Raw genomic sequence first — 12865 nt, 5'->3', positions numbered from 1 at the left:
TTTTGTTTTTGTAGAAACCAAGAATCTAAAAAGCATCTCTGAGGTGTTTAATTCTCTTAGCATAAAATAAAAACTCAAAAAAATCTAAAAACATATGTTTCCCTCAGATCCAGAGGTACATCCCCAGAATGAGGACTACTGGGGCCATGTGAACCCAATTGGTCCTCGAGCGTGCTATGACGAGGGGAAACGTGTAGCGGAGACGATGTGCTATGCCTACATGAAGCAGGTAGCACAACTCATCTTTTCTTCTATCTTTATTGAGACCAATAGATCAAAAGATTAATGGAAGCATTTGGAAAACAGGGATTAAAACGATTTGGTTGTTATTCTTAAGTCCATATGGTTAAAAATAAAATATGCAACAGTGGTATTAATTTCACAAGCTTATAAGCAAAGGAATTATAGTTATTTTAAGAGCGTAGTTTATTATCATTGAATATGATAATGGAAAGTGATGATGAACAACCTTCAGTGCAACTCATAATCATTTCAGTTATGTAAAGCCTGTTTTATAATGACCTGAGTGGCAGCAGCCTTTAATGATCAGATATGACCGACTCCTTTCGCCTTTCCTTCAGGCAGGTGGTATTTATTTATCTACCCCATCTCCTGCTCCTCCTCAGCTGCTCATTATTTTTTTCACACCTGCTAGAGAAATTCTCAGAAACAGCTGCCTTAAAAAAGCTCCAGCTGTCAGTCAGCTGTGAGGACGGACAAGAATATCGCACATCACATCTACCGTCTAGTCAGATAATCAAAAGCCATTGGCATTTAAAATGGGAAGATGGTGCGGGGGTGTGCAAGGGTTGAAAAAACATGGCTTACATGATTTTAATGATTTTTATTATCATTAGAAATGATAATCCACATTTATTTTATGATGACTGCTAGTTATTAATGGTGATTAGAGATATCACTATTCAGTTGTGCCTCTCCATGTGAATATTCTGCTATTTGTATCAAAAAGATGTGAACAAATTCTGTATCGTTTTGTCTCAAAGCTGCAAAACAAATTAAAGCCTTTTTTGTTTATGATCTGATTTGATGAAATTTTATATTTTTTGGCTGTAAGTACTGAGCTTTATGTACTCTGTTTCATGTAGATGAAAACTGGCTTTCATTGAGTACATTACTTAGTTTACTATGAAATTAAATATGTTTGTAAGCGTGTTTTGAAATTCATTATATGAGTCAGTCAAAATATAAAATATTGGTCAGGTTTGCAAATGATTGCAAATTGCATGAATATTTCAAAAAGGAAATATTCAAAAGCAGCTACGGGAAGCCGCGACTAAAATAATTATCTTATTAATTATCAAGATCTAAATGTAGAGCCTGAGAATTCAAAAAGCAGCAAGAAAATGAATCTCTTGATAATGATAATGTTGATAATGAAAAACAGAGAATTTTCTTCAGCCTTTGCTTTATCTAAAACTAAATGGATGGAAACACTGAAAAACTATTTTAACTCATCAGTAAAAATGATGAATACAGATCTCAAGATATAAAAAGTCATGATTTGATAATCGCTCCTGCTTTAATAGGATGACCAAGAAAGTGCCCGGAGTTTTCTAAAGCTACATGGAGTATTTAGTAACACAGCATGTTCTCTGCATTGTGTCCTTGATTGTCACCCTATTGAATTTCTTTACAAGTCAGGTCTTATGAATTTTATGATCCACATATTCAAGAGAATGATTTACATAATTTTCATGTTTTTATTCATTCCCAAACATGGCTCCACTTAGCATCCAAAGTGTGTTTTTGTTGATGCATGAGGCTGACTTTAGGAAGGCCACAGATCATAAAAACAGAGGTTTTATAATGTGTATCCATCACATATTGGGCTCCCACTGACTTACTGTTTGTTTGTCACAGTCAGGGCATCAGATTAACCTAGAAAAAATGTGTGTAATTAAATTTCTCTTATGTGTCTAATGCATTCAGTTCATGTGTTATGCATAATGTTTGTTCTTTTCATGAATGGAGGTTTTTCATGAATTTATATCTTGAATGAAAGGCAGCTTTTTGTAGCTCATGGGCATAAAAGAGGAAAAATCAAATATACTCAGTTAAAATTTCCTTTTAAAGGAAGTTTACTTTGAAAATGTTCTGTTAAATGACTAAACAACCAGACGCGTGCAATGTTTTATTCTTGCTGACTTTTTCCTCAACACAGGCAAAAATGTACAAGTAAAGAAGTTATTACCCTGCTACAATATATCTTTTTTTGTTTGTGTTAGTTATTTGTCTGCATAGAAATACTTTGTTGTGCTGATATAGATCTGGCATAACAGATCAGCCTTTACCCTGACCTGAGTAAAGGACACTACTTTTTCTTTCTTACGTTACTCCTGGGAATTCTTCCCTGAAAGTTACCATTTTTAGAAGGAATAATGAAAACAGAAGTACTGTATAAACTATTCCTACAGTACACTGAAACTTGTGTTTGTGTAATGTGGGATAGTTCATTTTGGGTGATGAGGGGTGATTTTAATTGAAGGATCCTGGATTTACTAGACTACTCCAATATTTACCAGTAAGCCCATTCCAAACCTTTAGGTGACCAAAACCATTGACAATATTGACACTGTAATATATATAAAGAGCATTCTGAGCTTGGCAGGTAAAGCTCTTTAACAGTTTATCATTCCCTTTAAGCAGATGAACCTTTACAGTACGTGACTAATGTTTAACGGTGTTGATTAATACAACGTTAGACACATTTAGGTGGATCTTTGTGTTTAGGACATATGACACACAAAGCAATTGAATGAATATCTATTGTAGGCTGAGATTGCATTGTTTGTTTGTTTTTTGTTTTTTATGAAATTCTAGCTCACAAATAAATGCAGTATGTACTGAATAAGTAAATTGCCGGAGGCACATTCCCTGTTCAATAACTGTACCATTATTGTAAGACAGAGGAGACAGAATTATGACCTTCTGAGACAAGATTTCATCAAAACAGAAAGGGAAATTAAAGTAGAAAATGGCTTTAGTAAGCGTTATGAGGGACAAGGGTCTTTATGAAGCATTTCCAACCAGTCGGACTTTTTAATGAAACAACACAGCTTCGACAGATCAAGCGTTGCTGCTGCAAGCAGTTCAGCCTGTGTTTGTTGAGCCAGAATATGACTGATAATCCATGAGCCACGATGGATCCTAATGAGATGCTGAAACAAGGAGTGAAGATGTAGATAATGATTGGCTCCAGAACCTAAACTGGTACAACTCTGTTTATGTTCCATTTTCAGGTTTTTTATGCGATTGATTTCCTGGTATGTTTACCTCTTGTTAACTGCGCCAGTCTGCTTCTTTCGGCCCTGTTGTGTGACCTGTGGCCTGTTTGTCATGTTTCAAATCCACTTTTATGTACATTACATTGAAACATGCATAAACAGATCAAAGGTCTACATGGTAAGGCTAACAGGCTGCTCAGAGACCTTTTGGTTGCTGTTAGAACTGCAGGTTGACTAACTTATTGATCATCCAATGTGCATTGAAGGAAGACCTTATGTAAAACATATATCAGAATCAGAATCAGAAAAGCTTTATTGCCAAGTACGTTTTTGGACATACAAGGAATTTGTTTTGGCGTAGTCGGTGCAATACAGTACAAATTAAACAGTACAAACATATCTACAATATAATATAAATATATGTGCACAGTTTTAAGTGAGTGAGAGTAAATATAGAGCAGTATAAGATGCAAGAGCAATACAACAGTGCAGGTGATCAGTGTGCAAGTAAGCAGGAGTCCAAGCTGAGCGTTAATGTAACGCATAGAGTTACAGGTTACAGGTGTCCTGTCAGCAAACACAGGGGGGGTGTGGGGGAAAGGGAGAGTGTCAGGGTGGTTTCCGGGCTTTGTTAACCAGGCTGGTGGCAGATGGGAAAAAACTGTTCTTGTGGCGTGAGGTTTTGGTCCGGATGGACCGCAGCCTCCTGCCAGAGGGGAGAGTCTCAAAGAGTCTGTGACCGGGGTGGGAGGGATCAGCCAGAATCTTCCCTGCCCGCTTCAGGGTCCTGGAGGTGTACAGTTCCTGGAGCGACAGTAGACTGCAGCCAATCACCTTCTCAGCATATATGGGAAGAAACAGCCTTGTTGTTAGGAGGGGTCAATATGTGGAGCAATATGTGGAACTACTAATAATTCCCACTATTTTTTACTTTTACTTATGTTATTTTTTTGTTTTAATTTTTTTTATTGTTAGGTCTTAATGAGCGTTTTGTTTTTACTGTTTTGTATTTGTATTTTAAACTTTATATAGTACTGTTTTTTTTTTTATGCAATCCAATGTCCGACTTGGAACAGGCTTCTAAAATTAGCTTAGACTTAAATATTGTAGTGTTCAATATTTTTTGATACCGAAGGTTCATCCCTACAAACGTAAACTACTAAATGAAATTGATCGGGTACTACGGTCGTCACAACATGCTGCACACTTTGTTTTAAGTAAGGCATCAAACCCAGTTTAACTGTATTCCAGTTCCAAGCCAATAACGATGTATTCATTTTGGACTTTCAAACACTGTTGAAACATTCACTGAATCAGGCCTGTCTGTGAAGATTATATGAGATAAAAGCCATCATAAGTGCAGATGAACATTTGTTTTCTGGATACACTTTAAATATAATCAAGATACACATTTCTAGGGGTTGTCCATCTTTGCACCTTGGAAGGTTGTTGTTTCTTGAGGATCACTTTTTTATTCGGCTGCAAAAATCACTGCAGTTTGTTGAACAAATCTTTTTTTTCTAGTGGGTGATAGATTGGAATGATTGAAGATTAACAATGTTATCTTTATTGCAAAGTTAACTTACTTTTTAAGAGATTGTGATAATTATTTTTTTATTTAAATCTGCTGCTATATATGCGAATGTTCAGTACGTGCTGACGCAGGACTACACTTTCCCTGAAACTAGCCCCTTGGTTCCTGCAGATAAACTGAACGAAGCTGGAGAAAATTATTCTCCTTTCTCTCTCTTTGCAGGAAGGTGTAGAGGTGAGAGTGGCAAGAATCTTCAACACGTTTGGTTCCCGGATGCACATGAATGACGGACGCGTCGTCAGTAATTTCATCCTTCAGGCGCTACAAGGAGAACCTCTCACTGTATGCATTTTGAGCTTTTTACTTGATCTCCTTTCGTTTTTTGGTGTGACAAACGGATTCCTCTCAAATAGCTATGCTTGCATTTTTATTTAGTGAACACTTGGAGAGCCCCCACATGGTGTTTGATATGGATGGCTGAGGTTGCAGCCACCTGAATATAACAGATTTCTTTATTCAAATTCCGGTCTTTGCAACTACTTAATAAATCCTGATGGGTTATTTTACTCATGGTAACACAGCCAATTTATGTTCTTTCAGGTGTATGGTGCTGGATCCCAAACTAGAGCCTTCCAGTATGTAAGGTAAGCAAAATAAACATATTTTGTACTTTTTAATCCCAAATATTGAAGCAATGTTTTTGGAATAATGGGATATTTACCATGCATTATTGGTGAGGTTTTTTGCAACATTGTCATTGCTGGTTCCATTCTTTAAAGACTAATGTAAAACAGGTTGTTTTGTTCTTTTGGTGTATAAATCAAATCAGACTTATTCATCAAAATTCTTTCAGTCTGAGGCAGACTCAAAGGGCTTCAGGCCTGACTCTGAAATATCAACATTTTCCATGTTCAAACAGTAATTATCGGTTTGTTTGTGAAAGATGAGGAGATTCATTTCAACAGCTGGACAGAGAGAGATCAGAGACACAAAGCATTTGAAGTTCTCCTATCTTATCAAACCATGTTCCTGCTGCCCTTTGTGACTTTGGTGTTTTGCAAACTGTGTTTGGTAAACTTTATACTGGTGTGAGTCACCAAAGAAATAAAAAATAACTTGAAACCTTTGGATAAACCAACATAATTACATCTAAAGGCATCTTTACTTACAGTTAAACTTCTTATTAGGAAAATTATCATATTTGAAGGGTTTTGTTTAGTTTATTTAATATAAAAAGCTTTCTACAGTGTAAAATTGTAGTATTCATTTGACATCATTGGTGTTAACTCTAATTAGCTCCAATTAGAAAATGTAAAACAAGTCTGGTATGTACTTTAGAAAGAACATCTGCTTTCAGGTGTTGTGTGTTAGATGTATTTGAATTGAATATTTTCATGTTTATTTCACACTGTTAGTTTATAAAAACATTGTTGGATGGGTGATGTTTCATTTATGCCCCACTGGACGCTGCTTGGGAAAAATCTTATTTTGAGAGGCACGGTTTCTATAAGTGTATGTTTTTCTTTGGATTTGCAAGTTCTAATGGCATTTCCAAAACAGAGATAGGGTCTCGAGTTGGACTCAAGTCACATTTAACCTGCGAAAACGAAGACTTATGACTTAGCTAGACTTGTGCTCTAACGACTTGAAATTCCACTTGGATTGTGAGTCTTGTACAAGTATCTCATGCAGTCAGGGGGAAAGTAAGCCATTAGGTGTAGTTGCACCGAGCAACCCGTTACAGTTAGTCAGCCACGGGCATCAGCTCCAACAGAGAAATGCAAATTCTCCTGTTAATGGGTGCGTTTGATTTATTAACCGGGGGGGGGTTTGCAGACTGTGCCATTTTAATAGTTCAGTAAAAACCTGTTTATATTTTGTGTAGCTTTATGACGAAGGCCACACAGATATCTCTAAAACTGAACTCTGCATTAAATGACTTCAAGTCGTATCAGAACAAAATGAGCTTCACTTACCTTCAACATCTTATTTCTTGGTTGTCAAACTATCGTTATTACAAAGACTTTTCCTGTTCAGGTTGATTTAGTCATTCAGAAACTTGACGTTAACTTGTGTTAACCCATTTAAAGTTTTCTCCTAATGTGAGTGCACATCTATATTTTAATGGAATGAACATTTCACCTTATTGACGTTCTGAAAATATTACAGCTGCACACTATATTAAATGGAAATTATCATCATAAGTGTGTCCAAGAGTTCACAGTGTACAATACTTGGTGGGTTCCTATCTTTTAAGCGCCATGCATTCACACTCTGCACATAACATATTTGGGCAGTTTGAATAGACTCTGCCAGTCTGATGTATGCATTGTATAATGGTAAATAAAGGGTCAGGAATAATAATTGCTAATAGGGGTGCACCAATGGATCGGTCGGCCAATCGATTGGCCCCGATTTCCTTAGTTTTGGGTGATCATGACCGGGCGACATGTAAAATCATTCCTATCCACTGATCTTATCTAGCTCTGCAAATGTCTGAAAATCACCCACTGCTCCCTTTTGCTCTGCGGTGCGAGAGGGCCAACTGACAGACCCGCTCAGCAAGTCACATCTGCATGCGCGCAGTTCACTGTTGACAACATAAGATTGGAACATTGAGGGTGTGTTGTGACCTTATGACACCTTCAGTATCGGCCAACATCAGAACTGGTAGGCCAGGGTTTTTGAAGATTGGTAATTGGTGATTGGCCAGAAAACTGTAATCGGTGAACCCTTAATTGCTAATAATAATAATAATAGATATGGTCAATGCAATTTCAAGCAAGTGTTCCTGAAATAGTGTAACCCTAAAGAAATTCCAATCCCTTCATGTGTTAAATTATAGGTAAAGATGATGTTTTGCCTACAGCGATTCCTTGTTTAATCCAGACTCTACAGAAAGAATCCGATTGTTATATGTAGTAACTTGAGACTGGACTTGGAAATGATGACCTGTAATGGTTTAATTTCCTATAATCACAGCAAGTCAGTAGTGGCTGTTTTAACTCTGGCTGGTCTTTCATAAACCTTGAGAACCTGCAGTCATCTGTACCATCCACTGAGGTTCACTAACAGAACTAAACAAATTAAGATAATTTTTAAAGATAATTAATGAATATTTATCAAAAATTATAATGAAAAATCATAATTTGGAAAAATAATTTTCTTATCCAGAAATCATTGCTTATGAATAGAAATCAGAGATGTCCTCTGGTGTTGTGACTATGGGCTCGAAGCACTTAATAATTACAATTAATTAATTATCATTAATAATTGATCATTATTAACCAAAACCACGCTAAATGTCACTGTTTAATCAGATGCTTCACCTAACGGTGAAACATCTGTTTGCGTAGATCACACCAGCAGTTTTATGAACGAAATGTGCAATTTGGGTTAACTTGGAAAGAGAAGTCCTCCTGGTGTGCTGATGTCTTTATTTTCTGCGATCAGCTGGTAAATGGTGGGCTGTGCCCTTTAGTCTCTAGCAGCTGATTGCCCCAAATCTCAAACAAAGGGTCATAAAACTCTGACGCGGGAACTCAGTGGAAAAACTCCAGTAATAAAACTGGGACAAAGGAATGGTTAGACCACGAGTCCCAGACCGCATCTGCTTTAAATGGAAAAATTTAAAAGTGCAACTTCTAACTCCTGGCTGATTTGGAATCAGCCGGACAAAAACACACACACTTTGCTGATTGCATCCTCACCGTGCGATTCAGCAACACTTGCACAGCAAATCAAAGCAGCTCAGCATTAAACACTCCAATCAGTACTGCATGCAACAAGTTGATACCTTGGATTAACTACTGCTGATTCTAAATCATCTTAACTAGCCCTCACCCTGCCCAGACCTCTAAATATACCTATCCCATTTAATATAAAAAAGAGCGAAATTACTTTGACGTTGATTTCTTCTCTCCACCGGTTGAGGATGGGTCGTAGGTTTAAAAAAAAAAAGGAGGGGGGGGATCAACTCAAAAACAGTAAACCTCTCATCTGTCCAAAACGGGGAAAATATGAGGAACCGTTGCAGTCGACTGAATCAGCAAGGAGAAAAACTCCTCTTCTTAGAAACAAACCTCTGCGGATTTGCACCTGCGCTGACGGTGAAAACCGGCATGGTCTTCGATTGGTTATGAATCTTCTGACCTTCTTGTATCAGACAGATTTCTAGGCTCAAGCTCTTCCAGGAATCGCCGTGAGGTGGAAAAGTTCGCCTGCGAGCTTTTGTCTCTCCAGATATGCGCGTCTGTGGCGTCGTCCCGTGAGACACGTTGGAAATGGCAATTTAAATGTTTGTTTCTTCGGCTTTTATAGCTCTAATATCGTCAGCTTCAGTGTCCATCACTGCAACGAAGGCTGAGCTGCGCGTATTGAACTGCACAGCCCAGTTGGTCAATCCGATCAAAATGGATGACCCCTACAACTGCATCCCTCACTGGTTCTCCTTCCCATGATAGGAACATTTACATTAAGCGAATTGTTTTTAAACTAAATTAGTTTCATGTGTTTTCCTTGCTCCAAACATTTTATAAATATTGTGATGTGTGCGGATAGTGATAGCGACCCGACTAACCTAGAAGGGATGTTTTTATATGGAAAAAAAGCAAACCATTTATAATTCTGATTTTTCATTAAAAAAAAATTTTTTTTTTACAAATCTCAGTAGGCTGCTTTAACTGTAAACGTTACAAATTACGATGTTCAAAGCAAAGCTGTTAGCTTATGAAAAAGGAGAACCACTCTCCATGTTCAGCTGGAGTCACAAAGAAAACAAACCAAATCATGGTACAGTTTTATTAAAATATAAGAGCTGGTGGTAGCCTGCTATTTAAAAACAGAACCTCCCAGTAAAAAGATCCTCAGCAGAAGTGAGATGGTGGTTTACTGAAGACATATTGGGAATATAGACCACAATGGCGAATGTTTGACACTAAAGGTAAAAGGGGTCCAACCCGGTGCCATTAAGGGTGTGCCTAAAATAGTGACCAGTAAGTGTATGTTCTGAAAAATTTACTCACCATCATCATATGGCTGTGAAGATGCCAGCTAAAAAATATAGAATTAAACCTCATGTGTCTTTTGAATCTTCAATTCACAGACATCATGACCTAACAAGGCTTTTCAGTCACATAATGGTTCAAGTCTCTCAAAAGGTAATCTGCATCATATGACTGGAAATTGCAATTTTTCCTTGGACAACAAAAACATTAACGTAATTATGCTCACAAGTTTCAGAAGCTAACATTAGCTGCTTTTAGAGAGAGAATAGCTGCATGTCAGAAGTTAACAGACCATTGGCTAAAATCTCAGTTTGGAATAAGGTATCAGCTTATTTAACCAGGGAACAAAGCAGTTTTCCTGGGACAGTACAACTTAAAATAGTCACAGTCAATCAAGTCTGTTTATAACCAGGACTCTCTAATTTACTGCCGACACAATGTGTTTCTTGTTACACCACTGGCCATCTAAGTACTTATTTCAGACATAATTCCCGAGAATGTAGGGATCTGAATATTCTTGCATTACCCATTGGTAACTTAATACTTAGCAGCAGTTCAGACAAAGAGCTGCAAAAGGTTTTGGTACATGCTTGTTGCATGAAGCCTTCTGATTAGAGCTTGAGGATCGTCTCCGATTTCTTCCATTAAATTAAATGGGTAGCTTGGCAGTCAATACTGTGATGTTATCTTCTTCTGGTATTCAAAGTAAACTTTCATAAACACAGTCTGTTCTTTCACACATCCATCCAGCCTGCGTCAATCAACAACTGCGCTCTCCTATTAGCCTTTCCAGGAGTTGAATTTAGAACAACATTTAATGCTTTTTTTTTTTTTACTGTAAAGCAGCAACTAGCAGTGAATAGCATTTCAAAAACCTTGGTGAGATTTATTTGAATACTTGGCTCTTAAATGTGCTCACTTAAAAACAATGTTTCTCTTAATTATTTGTGAACAAGGCCCAAACTTTTAGATGCCTGTCTAAGCATTCAAGGCAATAAATTATCAGGTCTCAACAAGAAACACTGCTTTAGTGTTGTGCCAGAATAGGACTGTGCAACAAACAATAACTGGTACTAAATCTGATCTATTTGTAAGTTGTTTAATTTGTTGTGTCTTGAAGGCAATCCGGACACTGCTACTTTTATTACTAGCTAAATTGCTCTTTCTCCTATTGTTCTTGCTGTTGGGTTTATGATTATTGATTGATTAATCTTGATCAATAATTATAATTACAAATCATATCCTGACAAAATCAACTTCCTAACCAAAATCCTCATTTATGAATCGAGACCAGAGATGTTTCTGGTGTTGTAATTGTGGCTCAACGCCTTTGACAATTACAACCGTTAAATACGCCGTAATAATTAATAACTATTGCTGGAGATGTCACTGTTTAATCGACCGTTTCTGCCGAAACGTGTGGAACGTTAACCTTATTTTGACTGATGAATCACTTTCGCACACAATGAACACAAAACGCTCTCTCTTTATCTATGTTCACATAGATAAAGAGAGAGAATATTTATTAATTTTCACCTACTCAACATGCAAAATTCTACAAACACAGGGGTAACACATCTAAATAAGCAAAATTCAACAAACGGTAGTGGGTATGTATTGAATCAACCAGCAGTTTATTGCACAACAGACGAAGGAAATGAGAATATGAGTGGTGTGGTGGCGAGTGGTGGGGGGTTGGAGCGCAGCTCCGACTGTCCTTTATGATCTTCTGATCATAAAACTTCCCCCTAACTCCTGAGCACAAAGGATTCAAACTTTTGGCGGCAAGCTAGCACAGTGAGATTGAAGACAAAGGGTAAATGGAGAATTTTACCATGAGGTCGTTTAACAGTCCAGTCTTACAACGCACCCGCGTTGACTCTCAGATAGTAAACACAAGCAGCTCTAGGACCGCGGCGGATCCCGATATCAACATAACACATCAAAGTTTCAATAAGCAAGGTTACATGCACATATCATTCAGAACACATGAGATCCAAACCAGCGATTCTGATCGCTTCTACAACCTCTGACCCTGCCCAGGCCTTCTAATAAAGAAATAAAAGATTAAATAAAAGATGGGTTTTACTTGTTGAAGCTTCCTTCGGGGCAGCGAGTGGGAGGAAAAAAGGTGCTAAGTGTTGTTGCGCGTCCGCAGTTACACCAAGAGAGCGGCCAGTCCCGTCCTTTGGTCTTTTTGACGAAAAGGAAAAAAATAGGATCTGACCATCAGCAGTCGACTAGGGATGAAACACGATGGCGGTTCGTTTCCTCGAACTCCGTGTTTTAGTTACGTGTCCACTCACGTCTTCGATCGGCAAAGTGAAATTCCTGGCCTTCTTAGTCCAAAAACCTCAGTTATGAGTTGTTCGTTGGCCAACGAGCGAGATAAATAACTGAAGTCCACGTGGGATCTCTGTTACTTCCAAGGACGCTCCAGTTGCATGGCGACCCCGTCAAGATTGCCAGCTGGAAAGCGAGTTTTAAAATGCCCGCCTTCCTATATAGCGTCTTGTGACGTCAGACTTGAGACGCCCCGTCATAACAGTCGTGATGCTCGACGGGATATGGAGGCGCGCACTGTCCGCGATACAAAATGGCCGCAAGCATCATGAGGCCTGGTGTCTGTGCAAGTAGTCCAATATTCAGCAACAAGTGGTCCAACATTGCTATTGAAATGCTCCGCTACACCCTAATGACACAATACATAAGCAGCCTTTTCTCTGAACAGTCCTTGCGCAAACCCCTAGCATTGCACTGACCCCCAGACCCTGGTCTACCATGACTCTTGGATTACATCAGGGTGTAGCAGTGCCCTGAAAGATCAAAGGAGGCTATGATATACCCCTTTAACATGGTCATTCATCATATCTTTGGTAGATTGCTTTCTAACAATTTGACAATCTTGTATAAACAAGCCATGCCGAGACCTTTCTGGTTTTTGCTGATCTTTGATATCACACCCCAGTTTTAATTATGTGTGAAGGCATTTTAATATGATGTCCAGACACTGAAGAAACTATCATGTTTAGTAATCCTAAACATAACAATCCTTCAGAGTGTTGAAAAATATGACATTT

The 12865-nt window shown here is 38.1% G+C and overlaps 1 protein-coding gene across 2 annotated transcripts in view; it reads left to right on the top strand.

Moving 5' to 3' along the window:
* The window catches only part of uxs1 (UDP-glucuronate decarboxylase 1), a 53832-nt gene that overhangs the window by 32254 nt on the left and 8713 nt on the right, over window positions 1-12865 (top strand). For both annotated transcript variants that reach the window (XM_047370379.1, XM_047370378.1), the window contains 3 exons: window positions 108-229; window positions 5002-5121; window positions 5380-5423. In XM_047370379.1, coding sequence (XP_047226335.1) covers window positions 108-229; window positions 5002-5121; window positions 5380-5423 — 286 coding nt within the window. The remainder of the gene's footprint in view (window positions 1-107; window positions 230-5001; window positions 5122-5379; window positions 5424-12865) is intronic.

This window comes from Girardinichthys multiradiatus, chromosome 7 (assembly GCF_021462225.1).
Source record: "Girardinichthys multiradiatus isolate DD_20200921_A chromosome 7, DD_fGirMul_XY1, whole genome shotgun sequence".
Classification (NCBI taxonomy): domain Eukaryota; kingdom Metazoa; phylum Chordata; class Actinopteri; order Cyprinodontiformes; family Goodeidae; genus Girardinichthys; species Girardinichthys multiradiatus.
This window is presented reverse-complemented; position numbering and strand designations above follow the sequence as displayed.